The sequence below is a fragment of the Toxorhynchites rutilus genome, chromosome 3, assembly GCF_029784135.1.
Source record: "Toxorhynchites rutilus septentrionalis strain SRP chromosome 3, ASM2978413v1, whole genome shotgun sequence".
Classification (NCBI taxonomy): domain Eukaryota; kingdom Metazoa; phylum Arthropoda; class Insecta; order Diptera; family Culicidae; genus Toxorhynchites; species Toxorhynchites rutilus.
Window position 1 is genome coordinate 130,629,830 of NC_073746.1, and position 25,351 is coordinate 130,655,180.

Below are 25,351 nucleotides of genomic sequence, written 5' to 3' on the forward strand. Positions count from 1 at the left end.
CGATATGCTTTAGCACTCGAACCGAAGCGGTTCATAATCCACTGTACGAGTGTGGAGGAAAACTAAGTACCGAGTGGTTAAACAGCGGGATGCTTGGAAAGCAATTTATTTACACCCTTTCAATGAACCAGTAAAACGTGAGTACATATATGAGAAGATATACAATGAACATATATTAATAAGCAGAAATTCTTATTTAACTCAATGAAGCCGTTCCTCGTCAGCAGTTCATTTATGGGAAAGCACTAAGCGTTTCGCATTTCATTATACATATTTTTGTTGCTTTTCTGATGAATGATGTCAGTGCATACAGTTTGATTTTTGTTTCACCATATTGAAATTATTTTTCTATTTTTTCAGTTTTCCACCTTCAACTTACGATCGTTTATATCATATGACCAATTTCAATCGCGAATCATTTTTCAAAGGGACATTCCCATAATTATTGACCTTGTTTTCAAAAAATCGTAACTCGAAATTCATCTGTCTGATTAAAATATGGTGTTCAACCAATTTTTTCGGAAGTTCATTAACTTTCTAGGTTTCATAGCAGAATCAGAAAGAAAAAGTTATGAAGGCACAGATGCTGTGAGCGATAGACGCTGGTGTTATTTGTGTTGGATTTCCTTCTGGAAATTATACTACCAAAGATCGATCTCGCTCTGGTGAAAAAAGGGTAAAATACAAGAATATCGTTCGAAAAAGATCATAAGCTATGCACGGTGAACCACCGGAAGCAATTAAGAAATGTCCAAAACTGGTGTTGTTTTCCATGATAACAACACAAGATCACACACATCTTTGGTGACGCGTTGAAACTTCAGGAAGCTTTATTAAGAAGTTTCGATGCATCCATCGTATACAGGCAAACCTGTTTTTGTGCGGTCCCTTTCCGCGTGATTCCTCGTTCGTGCGACTCTTTTTGTGCGATTTTATTATGACATCGGGTCTTGAATCACACAAACTTATCGCACAAATAATAATATCGCACCTAAACAGTTACACAAATGAGAAATCGCACAAAAAGCAACCGCACAAAAACAGGTTTTCCTGTATCACGAATTTTGAACCGTCTGACTGGTCGTTTCTTCAAACTTTGTCGAACTCTCTTAATGAAAAATAATTTGGCCGACATGAGAACTGTTGAAAATCAATGTTGAAAATTCTAATAGGAGTACCGGTAAGATTTTCGTTTTTTTTTAAATTAATTATTCTGCAAAAATTATCACAAACTTAATATTCAAAGTATTGCCCATCGCTAGTCACAACTTTTTCCCATCTTTCTGGCAATTCACGGATTCCTTTGCGGAAATAATCGGCCGGTTTGTCGGCTAACCACGAATCGATTCAATTTTTGACTTCATCATAATTGGAGAAGTGCTGGTCAACCAGACCATGTTGCATCGGTCGAAAAAGGTAGTAATCGGACGGAGCAATGTCTGTAGAATACGGCGGGTGGGATGGGACCTCCCATTTCTGCGTTTCCAAGTATGTTTTAACCGGTTTCGCGACATGCAGCCGAGCATTGTCGTGCTGCAAAATAACTTTATCGTGTCTTTGCTCGTATTGTGGCCGTTTTTCCTTCAGTGCACGGCTCAAACGCATCAATTGTCGTCGGTGGAGGTCCCCCGTAATGGTTTCATTCGGTTTTAGCAGCTCATAGTACACCACACCCAGCTGATCTCACGAAATAGGCAGTGGAATATTCACGGCCAGAAGGTTATGAAGTGATACTCCTCGCAAAAACACTCTCGTTGGTACGAAATTCGACATATTCGATGTGGCAAAAAAACTATGTTGTTTACGATGTTACGATGAATAACGCAGAGGTGCAAGATCCCAGATTAACGCGGAGAGTGATCGGTTACTGCTTAGCACACCGCCGAAAAAGATGGTGGAACAAGATAGCAAATACGGTTACAAGCAGTACTGTGCAGCAAACGATTAATAGTATCACACGAAAAGTTCGAAAATTCATCCGAACAGCTGACGAATAATTTTCATATATTTTTCCCTTAGAGTTTATTAAAAACCTACAATACGACATCTTTCTCTTTCTTGTGTGTTATTTCAATTCCGAGAAATGTCCACTTGAAACAAGCTTTAGTCGCCACAAGCAAGAAGAAGGTCTAAATATGGCATTCCGTTACGTAGTTCATGCAGCGTAGATAGATGAGCATCAATAACACGTACGTTCTGGCTTCGATCCGGAGGTATATAAGAGTCTCCTAAATTTTTGAGCTGAGTGGTTTTCGAATTCGCGAAAAGAACTCCTTCCGGCCATGATAAAGGATCCAAGACATTCGTCTTCAAAGCTGGATCTAGACCGACTTTGAACGAGGCGAAACGCAAGTTGTTGGTGTCAGTATCTTTGGCAACCAATTTGATGACTTCAGGTTCGAATTCGATTTCCAGGTTCGCTATGATCAATGCAGAGATTTCATTGTTTATCACATCTAGTCGGATGTGTGATAAATAGAGCCACAATCTGATCTCCGATTGTGCACAGATAAGCACCAAAACAACATTCTGACCCAACAGTTTGGATCCAGTCTGATACTCAGATATTTTAGACACCGGAGGGGCGGAACCCCTTTGAAGGACAGTAGGTGACATGATTGATTGAACAGGCTTCGTTGATAGCTTCTTGATTCCCCTCTGCAAATAACTGATAGCTTCCGTCAGGGAAACCTGAGGTGATTTCTTATCGGCCAAGTTGGTGATCGAACGAAGAATTCTCGAAAAGATATGACACTTCGGAGCACTGCATGTGAAATGATTTGCCACAATTTCCACGGAAAACCACCATGGTATCACGGTAGTCATTCCCGACAAGGACTTGGAACAAGTTGTATCCATGCTGGTAGTTGATTGGGATCTGAATTCAATCGTTCAAGCATGTCTTCAGCCACGTAAGACCTGATTGGGATGGATTTTTTGAAGAAAATTGAGCTCCTCTGAGACTAGTCGTGCTACGACTTTTCTCATGTCCAAAACGTCAACCAAAATGTGACCAATTGTCTCGTGAGAGATATTTAATTCACGGACTAGCCCTCTCAAATATAAATGACGATTTCCGAGCACCATTCCGTTCCTTTTGACGACGTTTTCATCGGTTGAAGAGGTGGATGGTCGTCCTTGTCGTGGTAAATCACTCATCTCTTCTCGGCCATCTTTGAATGCCTTATAGTATTCAAACAGACACCAAACGTATTCTGCAACATTTTCAACGCATAATTTTGTTTGCAACAAAAAATTTCACACAATATATTGACCAACAGAATTATCCATATCAAAAATCGTCGAGCAAAAAAAGGTAACTTGTTCTTATTGACACTGTAAATAAACTAAATGACCTAAATTCCCGATATATGTAGGAAAGAATGTAGAATGGAAGCTATAAATGGGGAATCAGTTTAGACGACTTTTTTTCGAAAATGCCGAAGAACCAACTTGTGATTTAACCTCTGTAATGAGTTTTCTTACACTAGTAGAAAACAGAGTAAAATGGTATATTCAATGCTGAAGTCTTCAAAAAAATATTCTAGATATTTGTCGATCTGTACAATTAAGTGAGTCAGCTTAGGACCACTCTCCTACACCGTAGGCTACCTACTTTGGCATTATGTTATTTGAATTACTGAGAGTGATCTTGAGTGTTATCTTACACCGAGACCGGACCATATAGTTTTTTATCGTACAGAAAATTGGTCCTTCGAACCGGATATTCTGGTGTCGGTCGAAGTGTCCTAGTCGGTTCGCGATACCGCGAAAGTAGTTCAGATCGTAACGTGTTACGAAAATCAGGTCGCGATAGTCCTTGGTTGAACGCAATTCCCAAGTGGCACGTGATAATCAGTGATCGAACAATAAGTGGGAAAGCAGTCGAGCACGTATGGCTGGGAAAAAGTGCATCAGACTCACAAAAAAGTGGTAACTCCGCAAAGTTCGGCAATTAGAATATCATTTGAGCTTGAGCTTGAGCTTGGGTAGACTGTACAATTCGTAGTTGCTCTCCGTGATTGACCTGAACCAACCAAATTGCACAAAGAACACACAGAATGACGCTTGGGACTAGCAAATCATTCTCGTTGTGCAATTTTGCGATGATTCGAGCTTTAAATGGTCAATAACGACGCCGGCTACGTCCTTACAGTCACCAGGGGAAGGGAAGGAATGTTAGTATGATATTCGCCGCCCGAAGGCCAGAAGGGTCGCTTCTATAGCGTGGTTCCCTAGCGTTTATCAAGGAAGGGATAGTTGTTAGTGGGAATGGTTAAGAAAAATCAGGATTCACTGCGGTAAGTGATGTGATTTCCTAAACGCAGAGTCTCAGCTATGTGACGGAAACCTGAAAAGGTAATCCACAGCTCCTATAATTTCGCTATCTTGAAAACATGTGTATAATCAGATGTCTCATGAATGTGCGTGTGAAACATCTTTCGATGACCTAACAAGGCCTAACCTAACCTAACCTTACCTAGAGAAATGTTGTGTTTCTCGATATTCTAATCATATATGATTTCTCCTTGAAACAAACACACAACATGTAATACTGAACTCTGGTCTGAGCACTCCTGAAATTTAAAGCAATAATGGCAACACTGCTGAATTGTATGTGTCGTAACGCTTTCGTATATTTAATTGCCCTGGTCTGCATTGATGCATACCAACACTTGCATATAGCTCCGCATCACACAATACATACTTGCGAGCTCAAAAATGGCAAGAAACGAACACTTTCACATATAATTCTGAGTGTGCTAACAATGATGATGTTGTGATAACAACACTGCACATGACCGGCATGAATACGCATATTTAAACTTCTAAACAAAAACTTCTAAACTTCTAAACTTCTAAACAAAAACAAAATAAATGTAGGGGAATACACAAACACGATTTCACCATCCGGTTATGAATTTTCTCTTATCTCGCTAACTAGAAAAAATAACTGTGATAATAACACAACGCAATTACACACACCGATCGCTCTATATATACATTCGCTCAGAGCGATTTTCACGCTTCTTTCTCTATATTTTACACACGCGCTGCAGAGAAACGCCAACACACCAATGGCGAAATAGTACCACCGGGAAATCAAACTTCTCGAAATATTCACATAGAACTTTAGCCAGATACATCCATTTGGAGTGCACAAAAGCACAAGGCACTCCCCCGCGGGTCCCATACACCATCTATCACTTGAACGACAAAAAACATGAGCACTCAAGCAGAAAAAACATGCATTTGTCTTATACAACTGATTATTTTCCTCTTATATTAATTTCATGAAATGCCCAATCATCCCAGTTGATCATCACTGCACAGTATAATACACGAGTTAATAACTGTATCGCGAAAATATAAGGGAAACACTTAGCAAATATAATCGGCCAAAAACACGTTCAAGCATGTTTGACGACGAAGAATAGTCAAACGAGGAGCAAAGTAAAAAACATCCTCTCGCGACGACTGCCCGATCGAGACTCAAGTTCGGCAATTAGAATATCATTTTATCCTTAAAGTGCCTCGAAATTGATCCCGAAGGAGGAGTGATTGCAGGCCGCGTGGAATAAGCGTGCATCGAGACCGCGTGGTTTTAGCGTAGCGAGAGATAGCACAAAGGGGACCAACAAAGGACCTGGAAGTCACACAAAGAGATAGCGATAGGATGCCTACTGTAAGTAGCGTGCATGTGTGGTACTAACCCTTTCATCGGATGAGCTTTTACTTTCCGTTTGTTCGATGAGCAAGAAATTAGAGTTTGGTTTGACGATTAGCGAAATTAACATTAGGTGGTGGCAACCGAATCGAAATATTGAACGGTTGGTGGAAGGTCAAGATCGATCTTAAGCATAATTGATCGGATTTGCGAATTTCTGGACCTAAATTGCATTTGTACGTTGAGGTTTAGCTGCGAAATGGCACCAGCTTCGAAGACGCTTAAGAAGCAGGAGCATTTCTGTTTAGATACGATGAAAAATGTACTGCTTTTTGTACAGAATTATCAGCAAGATACAGACAAAACACTAATCGATGGTTGGAAGATTCGCATTACTGAAACATTCGAGAAATTTCAGTCCATTCGTTTGAAACTAGAGCTGATTGAGGAGGGTGATGAAGCCGACGATGAGGTTATGGATGCTCATCGCGGCCTCCGTAACGAATTTGAGCAAAATTACGTAAAGGTTCTTGGTTTCTTGTCGGCAGCTGAACGTAAGGCAAACCATGCACCATCCGCACTCGTTGCCTCTGGATCGGCTAATCCTGCTGCTAACGTCCAATCAAGAATCAAACTTCCGGAAGTGAAGCTTCCTTCGTTTGATGGTAGTCTCACCGACTGGCTGCCATTCCGAGACTCTTTCAAGAGTCTGATAGATTCTAATCCAAATTTGCCCAATGTAGACAAACTGACCTACTTGGTAGGCTCGTTAACGAAGGAGGCAAAGCAAATTGTCGAGTCAATCGAAATCACTTCTGCCAATTATGCGGTCGCATGGGAGTTGCTCCAAAAACGTTACGACAATAAGAAACTCATTGTCAAAACATATCTTGACTCGCTCTTTTCGATTGAATCGGTCAAGCGAGAATGTTACGATTCACTCGCTCGCTTAATTGATAGCTTTGAACGTATCCTGAAAATGGTTCAATGGATGGGGATAGACACTAATGGCTGGAGTGTTCTATTAGCCTACATGGTTTATACACGGTTGGATTCCGCAACACTCAAACAATGGGAGAATCACCACAAATCCACCGAGGTGCCGGAGTATGAAAACCTACTTCAGTTCCTGAGAAGTCACGCCACGGTTCTCCAGTCGATAGCGCCGCTCAAATCTCGTGTTCCTGATCCCATCCCGACTGGTCGAGTGCAGAAACCCAAAATCAGCAGTGTTCACTCTGTAGTTATCACCCCATCCAAACCATGTCCATTTTGTAAGCAGTCATCGCATTCCGTCTTCAAATGCGATGTTTTCCGTCAAGCTTCTGTTGCAGAAAGGTACGAGTTAGTCAAAACCAAGCGCCTCTGTATAAATTGCCTCTCACCCAAGCAAACCATTTGTCATGACAATTGTCATGCGAAAATGCGAAAACAGAATAGAAACTGAGAGAGGTTGGCGTCGACATCATGCCTCATACCGTATGTTTCTATTCTGTTTTCGCATTTACGCATGACAATTGTCATGACAAATGGTTTGCTTGCTCTCACCCGATCATCAGATCAAAAACTGTAGCTCTAGTACGTGTCGTGTTTGCGAGCAAAAACATCATACGATGCTTCACCAACAAGGAATGAATCGCTATCCAAACCAATCGCCAACTCTGAAACAAATCAAAAGTCCACCCCAATACGAACAAACACAATCTCAAACGAAAGTCGCCCAAAGCCTGCAGAACCAATCGATGTCCGCTCCTCCGCTCGCTACCCCGGTCGTTCCAGCTCCTGTCACATCTGCGTCGCTCAGCCACTGTTCCACTTCTTTGGTTGCCAACATCCGCAGGATTCCATCAACGGTCCTGTTGCAGACAGCTTTAGTAAAGGTCGTTGACTCTAAGGGATTCTCGCTGTGGGCCAGAGCCCTCCTCGATCCAGCTTCGCAGCTCAATACATCACCGAACGGCTGGTCCAGCGGTTGCAAGCAAGGAAGATTAAAGATCATCATATCATCGGTGGCATAGGAGGTTCCACAACTATAGCCAACCACTCTGTCCTCCTTCATATCCAGTCCCATTGTACTGACTTCAGTGCACATTTGAAGTTCCACATCCTCGGTGAAATTACTCGAGATCTGCCATCTAACCCGGTGGACATGTCCGACTGGGAGTTGCCGTCGGAAATCGTACTCGCAGACCCGAAATTCCATGAACCGACTTCCATTGATATGATTATTGGAATGGAAGTATACTACGAGCTGCTGCTAGAAGGTTTCGTGAAGCTTGGACCAGGGAAGCCGGTGTTGCAGAAAACTATGCTAGGTTGGGTAGTCTCCGGAAAAGGTGGTCTACTTCAGTCATCGAACCCATCCATCGTCGCTCATGTCTGCAGCACACAATCTTTGGAAAGTCAGCTAGCGAAATTCTGGGAGATAGAATCGTGTGAGTCTTCCAGCACGATGTCCGTCGAAGAGTCCGCATGTGAAGCACACTTCGCTGCAACCTCTACCAGAGACGAGGATGGTCGATTTGTTGTATCGTTACCGAAGAATCCCGAGGTGTTGCAGCAACTCGGCCAGTCTTACCATATCGCTAAACGTCGACTTCAACAACTAAGTCGTCGATTAGAAGCCAATCCTTCGCTCAAATCAGCTTATTCAGCATTTCTTGAAGAATACAGCCAATTGGGACATATGGAGGAAGTGTTTTATGATCCAGCGAGTACCGTAGTGACCTACTTTCTACCACACCACTGCGTAGTTCGTCCAGATAGCCTCACCACTCAACTCCGAGTGGTCTTCAACGCATCTTGTGGCACAGACACAGGCATTTCGCTAAATGACGTACTGATGGTGGGTCCGGTAGTGCAGGATGACCTCGTCTGCATTACTCTTCGTTTCCGTCTGCCAATGTATGCCATCATCTCCGACATTGAAAAAATGTATCGTCAAATCTGGACGGACGTCGTAGACCGACCTCTTCAAGAAATTCTATGGCAAGATGGACCCGATGAACCGATTCGTGTCTTTCAGCTTAAGACGGTGACATACGAAACATCCTCGGCACCGTATCTAGCAACCAAGTGCCTTCAAGAACTTGCTACGCAAGACCAGTCTTCCTATCCTGCTGCAGCCAAGGTCCTCGCCAAGGATTTTTACATGGACGATATGATGAGCGGAGTCAACGATGAAGACGAAGGGAAATTGCTATGCACTCAGCTCCGTGAGTTGCTGCAATCTGCCGGATTCCGCCTTCGTAAATGGTCGTCGAATTCCCCAAAAATTCTGGAAAGTATTCCCGTTGAACTTCGTGACGAGCGCACCGTACTCAATCTCGATTCCACCTCATCTGTTAAAACGCTGGGGCTTAAGTGGACCCCTGCTTCCGACGAACTCGGTTTCCATGTACCTACATGGAACGATGATGCTGTCATAACCAAACGTAAAGCACTCTCCGATTCCGCATGTCTCTACGATCCTCTAGGTCTTGTAGGCCCTGTCATCGTACTCGCCAAGTGCTTTATCCAAGAGCTGTGGGAGAACAAGAAGACGTGGGACGAACCGTTAGAAGAAGAACTTCAGCAGCGTTGGCTTCAATTCCGGAGTGAACTGGTCGCTGTGAAAACCATCGCTGTTCCGCGGCGAGTCATATCGATTTGCCAACCTATCGTCATCGAATTACACGGCTTCAGCGACGCATCACTACGGGCATATGGAGCCTGTATATATCTGCGTGCGGTATCTCCCAGTGGGGAAATCTTTGTAAATCTCCTCACCTCGAAATCGAAAGTTGCTCCCTTGGGAACCAGCAAGAAGCAGAAGAAAGTCAGCCTTCCACGTCTAGAACTCTCCGGTGCTTTGCTATTAAGTCACCTCTTCCGGAAGGTACAGAAAAGCCTGAATTTGGATCTCAAGCAATTTGTCTGGGTTGACTCAACCATTGTGCTACACTGGTTGGCCGCTACTCCGTCACGCTGGAAACCTTTCATAGCTAATAGAGTCTCCGAAATCCAACACTTGACAACACAAGGAATTTGGGGACACGTATCTGGCTTAGAAAACCCCGCGGACATAATTTCGCGAGGAATGCCCCCCTCTCAACTGGCAGAAACTGATCTCTGGTGGCATGGCCCTTCCTGGCTTCAACAAACTTCCAGGTTCTGGCTGTCGCATATACGTACAACCGACGACGACTTCCGCACCGAGGATCTTGAGTATCGATCTGTAGCTCTTCCAGTCCAGAGTCAACCACTAAACCCAATCATCTGTCTGCGATCGTCGTTCCCAGCCCTAGTACGTCTAGTGGCTCTTCTCCGAAGATTCGTCCACAACTGTAAGTGTGCCAACCGGCAGGATCGAAACACCGGATTCATCGAATCATCTGAACTTCATCAAGCCACGAACAATCTCGTCCGTATCGCACAGTCCGAATCGTTCCAGGACGATCTCAAAGCTCTCCGCACCGGTGGGCAAGTCAAGCCAAACTCGAAGCTAAAAGCTCTGAACCCACGTCTCATCGATGGCATCCTGCGCATCGGTGGCCGGCTTCGAAACGCGCCTGTTTCCGAAGACCGGAAGCATCCGATTATTCTCGCCATCCGCTGACAGAACTGATCATGACCTCCTACCACCAGAAGTTGCTACATGCTAGACCGCAGCTGCTGATAGCAAGTGTCCGTGAGAAGTTCTGGCCGCTACGAGTACGCAACCTGGCGCGGAAAGTAGTGCATGGATGCTTGAAGTGTTTCCGCTGCAAACCCACGGTAACTGAACAGATCATGGGCGACCTACCGACAGAGCGTGTCACCCCTGCCTTTCCATTCCTGAACACTGGTGTCGATTTGTGTGGACCGTTTTTCTATCGACACGATTTACGAAAATCGACCCCTGTCAAGTGCTATGTTGCCATTTTCGTGTGCCTTGCAAATAAAACGGTACACGTTGAGCTGGTGGGCGACCTCTCAACCAAATCGTTTATCACCGCCCTCAAGCGTTTTGTAGCCCGGCGTGGCAGGCCCGCAGTGATTGAGTGCGATAACGCTAAAAATTTCCTGGGCACCTCTAGGGCGTTACCGGAGCTCTACGCACAATTCCGCTCCCAACAGCATAAGCACGCAGTCACCACTCACTGTTCCGAAGAGGGAATCTTCTTCAAATTCATACCTCCACGCTCGCCCAATTTCGGCGGCCTCTGGGAGGCCGCTGTCAAGTCTTTCAAAAAGCATTTCAAGGCAACAATCGGAACTACTATTTTGCTCAAAGACGATCTGGAAACAGTTCTGGTTCAAATTGAAAGCTGCTTAAACTCCAGACCGCTGACGCAGCTGACTTCTGAACCAGAAGACCTGGAAATACATACTCCCGGCCACTTCCTGGTTCACCGTCCGCTGGTTTCCATCCCAGAACCATCGTACGAAGCCCTACCCACGAACCGCCTGGATCGATATCAGCACGCGCAAGAACTCGTCCGACGCATCTGGAAGCGTTGGAGCACCGATTACCTCTCCGGACTACACCCCCGCACAAAGTGGACTCGACTGCGGAACAACATCAGCAACGGAACAATGGTCTTACTGAAGGAAGAGAATCTACCGCCGCTCAAGTGGAAATACGGTCGTATCATCTGAATCATCCGTGGGGACGATGGCAATGTTCGAGTGGTCAAAATTCGAACCCCTGAAGGAGAATTCCAGCGCGCCATATCAAAGGTTTGCGTGCTCCCGGTATCGCAACCAGCACCCGTTAGTGATGATGAGCCAATCTCCGATATGCAATAGCATGCCTAGCGTTGCTAAGCGTTTCTGTCGTGCCGTATATGTTTTAACTCAAATTACCCAACTTATGCTTCTGTTTTTTCTCGATCAAACTATGACTACAACATCGACCCGAGACTGGCTCGACTGGCACGGTGGCAATCCGATGGTAACTGGCCCTGTGCATCATCCACAGGCCCCGAAGAACGTCCGGCAACCGCCCACACCCTCATGTCGGCTCGACGGCGTCTCTCGTCAACCGTCTACCCAGCTACTGCAAGCAAACTGGATCCATTGACACGGTGGCAATCCGGCGGTAACTGGTCTGTACAGCATCCGCAGGCCTCGAAGAGCGTTCGCCAACCGCCCACATCCTCATGTCGACTGGGTCTCTCGCCAACCGTCTACCAAGCTACTGCAAGTGGATGAAACAGGTCGGCAACCGCCGAACTTGAATCCATCGATGTTCTGCATGTCAGCAAACGAAGAGATCACAACCCTGCAGTACACTGCTCGAGCCATAGTATCCAAAGAAGCACTTGTCACAAGCAAGGACATGTTTAGAAGATTTATTATGTTAGAAGTCCACAAATTCGATAATTGACCGAGCCACCTAGTAGAATTTGGAATAGGGTTTGTTTGAAAAGTAGACTTTTCAACGGTGGCCGGCTGTGTTGAGAAATAAATTATATCCCAAATGAAGTTGACCCACTCTATTGTGGTACTAGAATAGCTAGCGTTTTATCGTAGCATATTCATCTTGCCTCTCTTATCAACTAACCGAACGATCACACGAATGACCGTAGATAGCCCTTTGTTCAGTAGGTAGAAGTTAGATCGTGGACATCCTATATATACAATATACAGAAGCCAGATCACTCTCAGTTGCAATTAAACAGCTATTCTAAAAGCATTTACTCCAATATAAGTTTTTGTATCGAAGAAAGCCAATAAAACAGTGTCTTATCTTACACCGAGACCGGACCATATAGTTTTTTATCGTACAGGGTTAAAGAAGACCCCAATTTTCAAGAATTATTTTCTTCAATTTTCCAGGAAATGATTGTTCAAAAATCGAACATTGGCCGAAACCCACACTTTTTTTTTGCAAGGATAAACCTGCCGTTCTACGCATAGTTGTCCCATGTTCCAAAATCAGCAACTGAGAAAATCGCAATCAAAGTTTTCTACCATATTTGTTTATCAGCATCTTTAGGCTTTTCATTTTAGCAATACACGGAGTTTTTTAGAAGCAGTAAACTATTGTTTAATGAAATGTGAATAGATCCCCTCACATGAATCAATCAATCGGTTACGGGATTAGAAATTCATGGTAGGACAATTATGCCTTGAATATTAACATGGGACAATTGAACCTGATGTTGTTTTTCAAATGCCATACAAATGGAACACAAATTTCTGTATAACTCGGGAATTTATCAAGCAAATGGAACGAAATTCGGCATGTGAAAGTTTTAGGGTGTAATAAATGTTTCTATGGTGGTTCGACACTCCACCCCCCTCTTTAAGAGGAGAGGGGGGCTGCCATACAAATGAAACACAAATTTCTGCATAACTCGAGAACTAATAAAGCAAATGGAGCCATATTAGGCATGTGGAGATTTTAGGGGGCACGAAACGTTTCTATGGAGAACCGAAACTTCTCCTGTCTCTCTAAGGGGGGCTGCCATATAAATGAAACACAAATTGCATGACTCGAAAACTATTCAAGCAAGTGAAGCCGAATTTGGAATGTGGAGGTTTTAGGGAGCAATAAATGTTTCCATGGTGGTTAGACTATCCACCCCTTTCTCTAAGGGGGGGCTGCCATACAAATGAAACACAAATTTCTGTGTGTGTGTTGATAAGAGCAAAACTCGAGAAAGGAATTGTCCGATTTAGGGCTGTCTTCATTCTGTCATATTTTCTATATCAATCATTTATTCCATGTAACGGAGAAACAAATTATTTCCAAGTGGATGAACAATCTTGCACGAGAATTGTTTCTGAAAAATATCTGACATTATAATGTTGAGTTATGGTAGAAGTACTGAAATTTTATACTAAAAAATTATTTTAAAGGGTAGATTAGAAGATCAATCAATGAACAGTTCTGCGGTTGGATCCATTTACGTGCGCTTAGTAAGAAAACGGGGATGTGATAACGAAAAATACATTTTGGGCGGGACGAAGTTTACCGGGTCAGCTAGTGATTATATAATATATTATATTATATAATATGTGAATACGGTATTACTTGAAAAAAAAACTATTTGATTAAACTTGAATAAAAAATAACAATCATACAGCGTACCTCCGCGCAGTTCCGGAAAAAATCCATTTACCCATCGTAACCAACATCGACTCATAAATCGCTCCGTCTTTAGAATCTCTGAAGCAGTTCCAAAACCACTAATTTATAGCGCACTTTTATCGCTCTCACTTATAAGTAGATTGCTCCACCCGAACAGCACTGTCTTCCGGGGGCGTATTTTCTCCGATTCCGCACGCTCCTTCGTCACGCTTCAGCAAGCATACGTTTTTTACGCCCTCAGACTACCCTACCATGTTTGACTTCCTCTTCTTCACCCTCGCAGAGCAGACACGAGTAAGAAAGCGGACAAATCCTGTTGTTGGGGATTCTCCTGCAGCCAACAAGCCACTTCATCCTTCTTTGGTTTTTTTACGCAATAACGGAACCAGAAACAGAGCAGAAAACCAAACACTCGGCTCAATTGTTCCCCCGTCAGCCATAGAAATAAACACACGAACAGTGGGCCGACGCGGCGCACAAGCTGGCGAAGGGAAAGGACGGAAGCTGTGCGGGGCCGGTAGGCAGACTGGTAGGTTCGCCGAAGTGTTGGATTTATAGAAAAGGGACTATTATCAAATATCAATAAACAAGAATTAAAAGGTTAAATACCATCGAGTGGAGTGGCGAAGGAGAGACTTGGCCTCTCATGACTGCCGATGCATGAGGAGATGGGGGAGGTGGGGGATTGAAAATACGAGCATCGTAAAAGTGCTGTTCATTAGAGAGATTAAGTCTTTTCTCGACGTTTCTCCAGCGCTCAATTCCACCGCCCGATATCAAAAGTGAAAGCCACACGAAATATCGCCCTGGGGTATTGTTTTCTTAGAAGTTAGCGGGACGGAGGATGGGTTACACCGTGTGGGCCGTATCTTTATCTGATGGTTCCTCCCGCCAATGAGTGGGGTGGAAACAGACATAATTCGATGTTGATTAAAATGTTATGCTCCGTCAATGAACCGAGAAGGGGTTTCCTATAATTAACAGTGCCAAAAATAGTACCATCGGAATTGATGAACCGGAAAATTGCATTAAATTGTGTTCGTATTAATTTCGTAAAAACCATCCCGGATGTACGTTGATTGCAATATTTTCATACAGAAAAAAATAATTGACGACACGTCAATTATTTTGTCCTTCCGTTTTAATGAAATTTCAAACTATGAAAAACTGGAAGAATATTGCCTTCCTCGAGATGCGCTGTGGTTCTGTTCAATGGTGAAAGCATCGTCAAATCGATTTCTGAAAGTCCCGAATACGAGTGTACAAACAAAAAGTACAGTAGACAAGATCGTCGCAGTCGACGATAATCTTTATTTCTTCCCGGTATTGTTGTCAACTGCCTCTACACACACCAACATAAAAATGTGTACGTAAAATATTCCAATACCTGAAAGTTGTAACTTCAAAATGATGTACATCCCATCAATACCCGTTGACTTTCACGAAGTTACAGCATATCAAAAATCACTTAAAATTTCCGACTCGGTTCCTTTAATTTTTTTGCTGAGTGTATTTAAAATTCAGAGGAAAAAAAACCCGTTTGGCCGCTGCATCTCGGTTTTTGTAGTTAATATCAGTGTTGCCAAATTTTCATCTGTAATTTTTCTTCAAATAATCTGTTCCTAAAATATCGTTCCATCGACAATATTCGTTGTAGACAAAAATTTGTTTCATCAGAATGAAAGAAATACTCATTTATTTACTACAAACTATTATTTTTTCTTTCTAACTCTATATTTCAATTACTTACTACAAATTTTTAGCAAATGTTTTGGTATCCCAATTTATTACATTAAGAGGGACCCCTGTCTGGAAGGTCGGAAAATAATGAATTTTCGTGGATTTTTTTCGGATGTTACGAATAATGATGATGACGCTGTTGACAGCTGTATGCGTAGATGCTGTCTGAAAATCGGTACCTTGCTAGTGGTATCAATTCTGAAACAACTGGGTGTTGTAGAAAAAAAATCCAATGAGTATTTTGAAACTTTAGGACAATACCTAAATCGTTACATAGCGGTTTTTTAAAATTCGAGAAATTGCCAAGACGGCAATTTTTTCTTGGAAAATATCTAAATAGCGATTTTAAAAAAATCGAAAAAATAATATTTCAAAAAACGGCTATGTAACGCTTTAGATAATTCATTTTTACATGCTGATAAGAAGTTTCAGCCAAATCGGTCGAGTAGATCGATACCACCAGTTGAAATAACATGGTTTCGAAAAAAACGCGTTTTAAAATTCGTACAGCAATACTATATCCCTTGGGGTGACTTCATACTTTTGGCTGTAACTCTCCAAGGAAATCAAATATCGAAAAATCCTTTTAGGACACCATTTCTGGAGGCTTAAGCTTCCCAAAAATTTAAAAAACCAAAATTCTTTTTTTTTCGATTTTCCAGACCGGGGTCCCCCCTTAAATAAGTTAAAAGGAAAAGAAAATAGACACATTGCAATTAAGCACGCATTTAAGCTTTTCGCATACTTTGCCATATACACGGCCCAGACCGAAAAGGATATAGATTCACGTTTATGCTCTCTTTTTTACTATTAGAAAACACTTTCCAACTTCATTTTATAATGAGATGTAATACAGGTCGGACTCGATTATATAAAATTGCAATTTCACTTTCAACGTTAGTTTTCGAATCCAATACATAATCGAATCACAAAAAAGATATTTTTCTATTAATGTTTGACATTCATACATTAATGAAAAAATTGTTTTCTTGAAATTGGATTATGTATAGGATTTGAAAATAATTGTTGAAAAAAAAATGGTCGACTATATATAATCGAGTCCGATCTGTAGTATTACGCATTTATGCCACAGCCAAAAACCAGCACTAGTGGCTCTGTGAACAGCGTGGCCGTGTAAAACAGCTTTTCATTCCAATCGGCCTTGGTTCGATCCCCGTTGACATCGTTTAGACTTTTTTTTTTTTGGATACAATCCCAAGTTGATGTTCAGTCTGAGAGAAAATGATGTCTGCTCCCAAACACATAAACATTTTAAAACTTTTGAAAGAGGTGCTTTTATTTTTCCATTTTTTCAATTTCAGCAAACGAAAAAGATTTTTTTCTGTCGAAGAAGAAATGTTTTCTGCCAACGCTAGTTTGACAAGTTTCGAATCACTAATGCTTATACATTGTCTTTCTGAATATAGATATTATATTATCATTCAATAAAACTTTTGAGCTAGCGCCACTATATTTAATTAAATCTTTTCGTTTTAAAATTGCGTTCATCGTGTCGTTGCTTAGCCGGTCCCGAAGCATATTCCTGTTTTGATTATGTTCAGGAAAAAAATGCTTAACGGTTGCCAAGGAGTGAAGCATAGGGAAGATGTTAGAAACAAGACATCGAAGTACAGAAAATGCGAGCGAACCGTCTATTCTTTTTAGGAATCCATTTTTTGTTGACCAATCCTACATACAGTGATACAAACTCGTAATCGTACTCCACCGTGCAAATCTCTTTTCCCTTCTTTTGAAAGTCGAAAACAAGGTTTCGGAACATTCTATTTAGATGAAGTCATAGTGTCATGTGAGAGTTAAAAAGTTTGCTATCTGTTTTCAGAGTAATGGTTTTTATTTTTCTAAGAATTGAGAAGTATGTGCGAATGTATGAAAATTTACTCAAACTCAGAATCGTACTCTGGTTGAAATTTCAACTCGGTTCATAAAGCGTTAATCAATTTCAGGATTCCATCATTAGTATGGTATCCCTTGTTCATTGCAACTATCTTTAGCTGTCTTTAGTCGTTACCTACGAGTTTTTTTTGTGTATTCTGAAGAAATACTCATCCATTTTTTGATCAAGTGGTTTTTAAAATCGTTATTTTTGGAAATTTGAGGAAATTTGAGGAAAAAGGAAATTTTCAGGAAATTTCTAAATATCCTACACAGATAACTTCCATATTATTTAACTGGGATTGATGGTGGGAGATTGGGGAGAAGTATCAATAACTTTTGAGCAATTATAATGTAACCATGTGCGAACTATATGTGACTTATACTTAGGGTCATTGTCTTGGTAAAACCTCGATTCAATCTCATTTTGTTCACACTTTGCTACATGTTTTTCTTTAGGATGTTCAAGTAAACATTCTGATCCAATACATCAGAGTCATCTGTGTAGGAAATTTAGAAATCATCAAATTTCTAAAAATAACGATTTTTAAAACCACTTGATCAAAAAATGGATGAATATTCCTTCCGAATGCACCAAAAAACTAGTAGATATCGACTAAAGACAGCTGAAGATAGTTGCAATAAACAAGGGATACCATACTAATGATGGAATCCTGAAATTGATTAACGCTTTATGAATCGAGTTGAAATTTCAACCAGAGTACGATTGTGCTCCCGTGGCCGAGTGGTTAGCGTCAAACCTAACATGCCGGGGGTTCGGGTTCGATTCCCGTTCTGGTCGGAGGAATTTTTCGTCAAAGAAATTTCCTCCGACTTGCACTGTGGTCACGCGTATTCTAGAGCTTGCCACTCAGAATGCATTCAAGGCGTGTTATTTGGCATAGAAATCTCAACTAAGTACTAATGAAAATGACGCAAGTAATGCTACGTTGAGACGGCGGAGTTCCTCTAGGAACGTTAGTGCCATATAAGAAGAAGAAGAAGACGATTATGAGTTTGAGTCAATTTTCATACATTCGCACATACTTCTCAATTCTTACAGAAATAAAAACTATTATTCTGAAAACAGATAGCAAACCTTTTAACTATCATATGGCACTATGACTTCATCTAAATAGAATGTTCTGAAACTTTGTTTTCGACTTTCAAAAGAAGGGAAAAGAGATTTGCACGGTGGAGTACGATTACGAGTTTGTATCACTGTATGTGCACTTTCTGAAGCTTTTATTTCCTCCCAGAGTAATTTTACTTTCTGGGTACGAAATTCGTTCTCCAGATCTTGTAAGTTCTCATCTTAGAAAACGCTTTTTATACAACGCTGGAAGAGAGAGCAGGACCACAACAGAAGCACACATCTGTTCTTCGCATCAAGCTTTAAAGATACGTTTTGTGTTGTTTTCATTCATATCAAAAGATGTGTCTCTAGTAGGGTGCCAATGAAAATGGTCATCTCTAATTTCAAAAAGTTACCTCATAAAAATGTTCACCACCTCGAGAAAATACCCTATGCAAAATATCAGCTCAACTAGACTTAAGGGAGAGTGGCGCAAAGCGGTCATAGTTTGATTTTTTTTTGAAAATCGAAAAATCACCCACGGAACCCCGATTTCCAGTGATTTTTCGGTTTTCAAAAGACTCAAATTTTAACGTCTGCGACACTAGTAAATGAAGTATGATTGAGCTAGTACTTTGCATTGTGAAGTTTATCAACATTTCCCACGAATTTTCATATGAGAAATCGAGATAACTATTTTTCTTGGCACCCTAAACCATACGTTTTGCCTCGTATACCGAAAAAACCCAGTCCCAGAGCGTCGATTTTTGACAATAAAAAATTTGTCGAGATGACAGAAGATCTCGACTTTTCATGCAATTTGAAGACATTTGGCATAATTTTTTTTAATAATCTTGACTGATTCTTCGATTTTCAAAAAACTCATACTATGACCGATTTGCGCCACTCTCCCTTAAGTCTAGTTGAGCTGATATTTTGCATAGGGTATTTTCTCGAGGTGGTGAACATTTTTTATAAGGTAACTTTTCAAGATTTCGAATGCTAACACTCAGCAAAAAATGAAGAAATTACAAAAAAAAAAAATCTGTACCAATCTGTACTTTATGGCTAAAATATGTATTCTGTACAGCACGGTATTTGTACCAAGAATAAAAATAAAATCTGTACCTTTCCAGATAAATATGTACGTATGGCAACACTGTTTCCAGCCCAGTTAACACACGCCCTGTTAAAGATAAGTTCAATTGAAAAAAGTGCAGTTACCGAACGACTACTGTACACGGAACGCGTTTTGTGAGAGTAAAACGGAGAGCGTAAACAACGTGAACCTTTAACACTTTCGTGACTGACGCCGTCTAGATACGGTAGTTACCTACCGGTTTGCAGCGGCAGCGGCAGATATTATTATTTCATTTCAATATGAAACTCAAAATAAAGCTGTAAATACAGTAGTGAAGAAGTATGGTTTACCTACGATTCGCGAACAATGACACAATATGATCAATCGCGCCGTCGTGAAAAATGACAAACTATGGTACAGGTGCGCCGCTGTGAAAGGGTAAATGCGTGCTTATTTGCAAAGTGTCTCTTATTTTGCTCTCTCATATTGCTTTTACAGTGATATGACATATCTATTGTACACACACTTGCCTCTCGCTTAAGTAAATGCTGTACCAGTATGGGTGAACGGCACATTTCCGTCACTTTCAGGCTCATTAATTATAATGTATGAGAATGCCAAAAAACGGACTAAATATTTATTTTAGGTGTACATTAGGGTGTCAATGAATGTATGGGAATAGATCGACCCGAAAATTTCAAAAAGTTACCCTATACAAATGTTCACCACCTCGAAAAAACACCCTATGCCAAATTTCAGCTCAATCGGACTTAAGGAAGAGTGGCGCAAAGCGGTCAAAGTTTGATTTTTTTGAAAATCGAAAAATCACTCAAATCACTAGTGTCATCTCGAAAAAAAAATTTCTCAAAAATCGCCACTCTGGGGCTCGACGCTCAACAAGTAATACAATTTTAAAACATTTGGCATCAAACTTTTTTTTTTGAAAACCTCGATTTTCGGTGATTTTTCATTTTTCAAAAAACTCAAATTTTAACGTTTATGGTTCCAGTAAATGAAGTCCGAATGAGCTAATATTTTGCATAGGGTATATTATCGTGCAAATCAACATTTTGTAGCAAGTGTAGCAAAATCGAGATAACTATTTTCATTGGCACCCAAAACTGTACTTTTCGTTTCGTATTCCGAAGAAAAACTAAGTCCCACAGTGCCGATTTTTGACAAAAAAATTAACTCTTATTGTATTTTAAACTATGAAGCTAAAACATGATGATATTCGCTTGTGGTTTCCAGTCATATGTTCCACTTCTGCGTTTGGTTTGCTTTGTGCGATCGGATCCCCCAATGTTTAACGTTTGAGTACGTTTTACCTGGGTTTTCAATGTGAGTGTGCAGAATTTTGTCACATCTCTCGGGTTCCATCTTTGATAGCTTTTCAGCGTGTTTATCAACCCTGACAGTCTTTTTGGACATAAAACTAACTTTGATGCAGTTACAATAGAGATTCTGTTACAAATTACGCTCTGTTTATTAAATTACATTTCAAATTGCTATGCGAGAAACGTTTGAATTTTTCTCACTAGCTTGGGCAATAAATCGGGTCTCTTAATTAAGTTTTGTCCTTCAGGGGATTGCTAACTAAAACAATTTGCAGACCACATGGTGTTGTCTGTCGTTGAATCAAATGCAATGACTTGCAAGGGCCTGCACAAGATACTTCAAACAATATGTCAATCTGGGCCATGGGGTCAGTAATTTAATTTTCAATGGAGAAAACTAATATGATCGTTCATTGTAGGAAGCTTAGACCAGCAAAACTAAAACTTCAACTTTTGTGTAAACCGATCACTCATTCCATGTCATTCAAGTATCTTAGGGTCTGATTCGACTCCAAATATACTAAGGAAGTCCATATTAGATATCTGAGTAAAAAATACCAACAAAGTATACAATTACCAACATTCTCCGTACAATTACCGGCACATGGGGGAAGGCCCATCCAGGAGATCTTGTAAACTTTTATCTAACAGCTATTCTATCAGTGATGAAGCATGGCAGTTTCTGTTTTCAATCAACTGCAAAAACACACATAATAAAACTCGAACGAATCCAGTTATCCGCACGACCAGTTGAACACATACATACATTGTAAGTTATAGTATAAGCGAAAACGATCGGATCAGCAGACCGTAGTCGTGAATCTAGTGAAGTGGAAATACCTTTGAACTTTCAAGGCTAATACTGACAGAGGTATCGGGCTCAATAACTGTTCAGTAATTGGGGTGCAACTTAATTCGTTTCGTTTCACCATCTCGTTGAAAGTGCAGTAAAAAGTCGACGGCGACAGCTGATTTTTGCTGAATCGTGAAGTGTCGATATCTATCAACCAAATATTAGTTACTACACCCAAAATTCATGTTTCGTCATCCCGATTTGTTACACTAAATGAGCCTAATCATAGCAGAAAATGTCATGACTCTGAAATACTGGTAAGCATTTGTATAATATATATGGTACAGCAATATTAGATTAATACGAGCGAGCGAAACAAAAGACAAATAAGCTTTCCGCATACTTTGGCACATCCACGGTCCAGATCGAGATAGATATTGCTCTCCTTCATGCCCTCTTTTTACTCTTAGAAAACGCTTCCCAACTATACTTTATAATCAGGTGCAATATTATCACTCATTCACTCAACAGCACCATTAGCTATGTGGGTAGCGTGGTCGTATGAAACACCTTTGCATTCCAGCCGACCTTGGTTTTATCCACGTTGACGTCGTTTGGACTTTTTTTTAATGCAATCCCAAAAAAGATGAAAAAAAGAAAGAGATGTCTGCTTCCATACATACAAACAAGTGTTGGGTGACAGATGATTTTATTTGCCCATTTGACGTTTCAAGGCACGAAATGGCATGGTTTCTGCCGATAATGAAATGCTTTCTGGCAACGCTAGTTTGGGTGTAGTCTTTGAGTTTTGCACCACAAGTTCAATTTTTACTGCGTTGAAAATTTTGATTTTCTGGTTTCATTCGAAGAAAACTGCAGCTGGAGGGCATCCAAGGAGGGTACCAAAGTAATGCTCTGTATTTGGTGGGATCAAAAGGGTGTGATCCACTATGAGCTGCTGAAACCTGGTCAAAACGCAAGCAACAATTGATCCGTTTGAAGCGAGCTATTGTCGAAAAACGATTATATTTCATCATGGCAACGCTCGGCTGTTGAAAACTATTCAGATAATAGCGGATGGGATTTTTTTTTGTGTAATTTTTCAATAACTCGTTGCGGAGGCGATCTGGCGTAGTGGATCCATCCATACTAAAGGTCACGAGTTATTCTCACTTCCAAAAAATGGAAGTAACGTGACGAATCAACAATTATCAAGCCCAGCTCAATCTTTTGTAGGGAAATGATGTGTGAACACAATTATTGTATAAAAATTAGAACTATTTTTAATGAAATTCTCAAGACTATCAAAATGAAATTAATATGATAATTACTTCTGGAATTCAAAAATTTCGCAATATGCTGATTGCTTCACAGAATAATTGTTTTTATTCCTTCGTACAATTAACACATTGAGACCGTATATCTACTTTCAGCCACCAATGTTTTTGCATCGTTCCGTTCGTATGTCTGCTTTGAGGCACCGCAGCATGAAACCATTCTATACATTACTCAATCATGAATCAGTTGATTTTATTAATAAACCTGAATGTGCAAAGAACCTTGAACCTATCAATAATGGAACCCAGTATGAGTAAAAGTTATTATCCATCACCATATCACTGCTCAACCAAGGTAAAATTTATCCCAATACTAAATACATTTTCAAAGTAGAAGAAGAAACATCGATATTGTATTTCAAAATTTCGAATGGAAAACATCGCATAAGCAATCAAAGACGTATGTTCGTTAGAGGATTGCGGAAAAACTTGTTCATTCTTATATAGCAAACACACAAAATGAAGCATTATTTTCTAAGTCGGAACGGTAGCTTACAACGTACAACTAATCGTTTCCTTCTATTACTTCAAACGAAACACTGAACACCTCGATCTTTCACCACAAAATTTTCTTGTTCTAGTTGATATGTCTACATTATACACAAATGCTCAATAAAACACAAACACTTACTTGAATGTCCAATTCCGAGACACATTTATAACTCGTACGAACTCGTCTCCGCAATTTACTATCGCAACATTCAATGCATCAATCCTCAAGCAGAACTTCGCGGTAGCTCAATGGCACTCTCCTTCCACCATATCGTAGATTCCAATTAACATCTATCAAAAACAAACTGCCACACGTCGACTCGACGAATAAACATAATTGTTAATACTCAATCTCAGATAACAATCATCGTTATGAAACATCAACAACTGCCTCCAGCGCTTTTGCCATAACAATAAAAGCTAATTCCACTATATATTAGGGAGCAAAAACTTTCCCAGACACGCACATTCTCACCACCATAAGGCAATTTCCTCCACCCATTGGCATGGAGAGTTCACTGGCTGGGCACGCTTTTCTATGTCACGCAATTGTTATCATCCCCGAAAAAAGAAAACAGACGCGCCGATGAGCGGAACATAAACTAGGCTATTTCAAACGCTTCCGATGTTTGCGCGCAAAAACACGACAGAATCAGAACACAAGCCTGTCACCCTTCACTGTTTTCGAGAGTCTCGCAGTGGCAAAAACAAACAGATGAACTACCCGCGTCTTCTTCGTATCGTTATTATTCTTACCGTTGCGATATTCACAAGATTTTCAGCATGCGAAATCACTCATCCTCATCCAGGATACCACGCGCCCCCCACCGCTCTCTGTCAGCTCTTCACACGACAATGAACAATGCTAATAAATTGGAATTTGAAACTGTGGAATCACAACCGTCATCATCGACACCACCGTCATTCACATCGGCGCGTTCCCTCGGTACCTTTTCGTGTGTGGTCCTATCGTAATCAGGACATGCACGGAGTGATCCAATTTCTCCGAGCAGTGCTTCTCGATTAGCATCTATCGTTCACACATAAGCCGTTCACAGTTCTTTCATTCGTTTTCGCCGGTTTCACAAAGAGTAAAAACACCCCGAACCCGAAATGCACCATTCGAAATCCGTACGTTCATTCAACATAAGCGTCTTAAAATCACATTGTCCGGGATGGTGACGCTACGAGAACACCTGACCGGTCTTTTACCGTCACCCACCCTAGTAGCCGTTCCGATCCACTCGACAGTGTCGAATCAAAACTTGTTACACACTCCTGTTGGTACAAATCATAAAATATCCGCGCGATTGTACGCAACACATAAATCCGAAGCCCGACCGTACGGAACGAGATTTCGCATAGAACTGAATCTCTGCCAGCATTTTAGAATGCATCCTACCGCTGGAAGATGAATTTCCAAAGCAGCGTCGTCAACCACGTGAACGGGGTGATAGTGGGTGGTATTTTGCAATCAAACCCGCGCGCGCGATGCTGCGATGCGAGCTGGGAAACCCAACGACCTTGCTGAGAAAGAGAAAAAGAAGGAGTGAGCGAATTGTACGACGCTCTCCGCTTTGTAGGTTTTGCCGGTTCGCTCTCGAACTCCCCTCGTGATGAGAGCCTAAGGATCAAAACAGAGAGCCGAACCAGAGCCGAACGTGAAAAGGATAACTTTCACACAGAAAGGGACGACACTACGCACGATCGTGTGAAACGATGCTGATTTACAACGAACAAATGAACACAGACAGAGACGGAAACGATTGTCGGTGACTGGTAAATAAAACGTAGAATGAACATTATCAGCTGATAAAAGATGGAATGAACATGTTTATCATTATGGCGTTGATGCAGTTTTTGTTGCTAAACATAG

At 41.2% G+C, this 25,351-nt stretch overlaps 2 protein-coding genes across 2 annotated transcripts in view; one reads left to right on the forward strand and one right to left on the reverse strand.

Moving 5' to 3' along the window:
- LOC129780078 (protein amalgam) overlaps positions 1-24,825 on the reverse strand; it is a 363,813-nt gene extending 338,988 nt beyond the window's left edge. Inside the window, exon 1 of the mRNA XM_055787992.1 lies at positions 23,615-24,825. The gene's annotated coding sequence lies outside the window, so the exon portion shown is untranslated. The remainder of the gene's footprint in view (positions 1-23,614) is intronic.
- LOC129773487 (uncharacterized) lies at positions 7,818-10,265 on the forward strand. The gene has a single exon (XM_055777098.1). The coding sequence runs from the start codon at positions 7,818-7,820 to the stop codon at positions 10,263-10,265; it is 2,448 nt and encodes an 815-aa protein (XP_055633073.1).
- Positions 24,826-25,351: the final 526 nt, after the last annotated feature.

Excerpts from the sequence above, each read along its gene's own strand:
- LOC129773487 (XM_055777098.1), top strand. The coding sequence starts at position 7,818 with ATGTCCGACTGGGAGTTGCCGTCGGAAATCGTACTCGCAGACCCGAAA.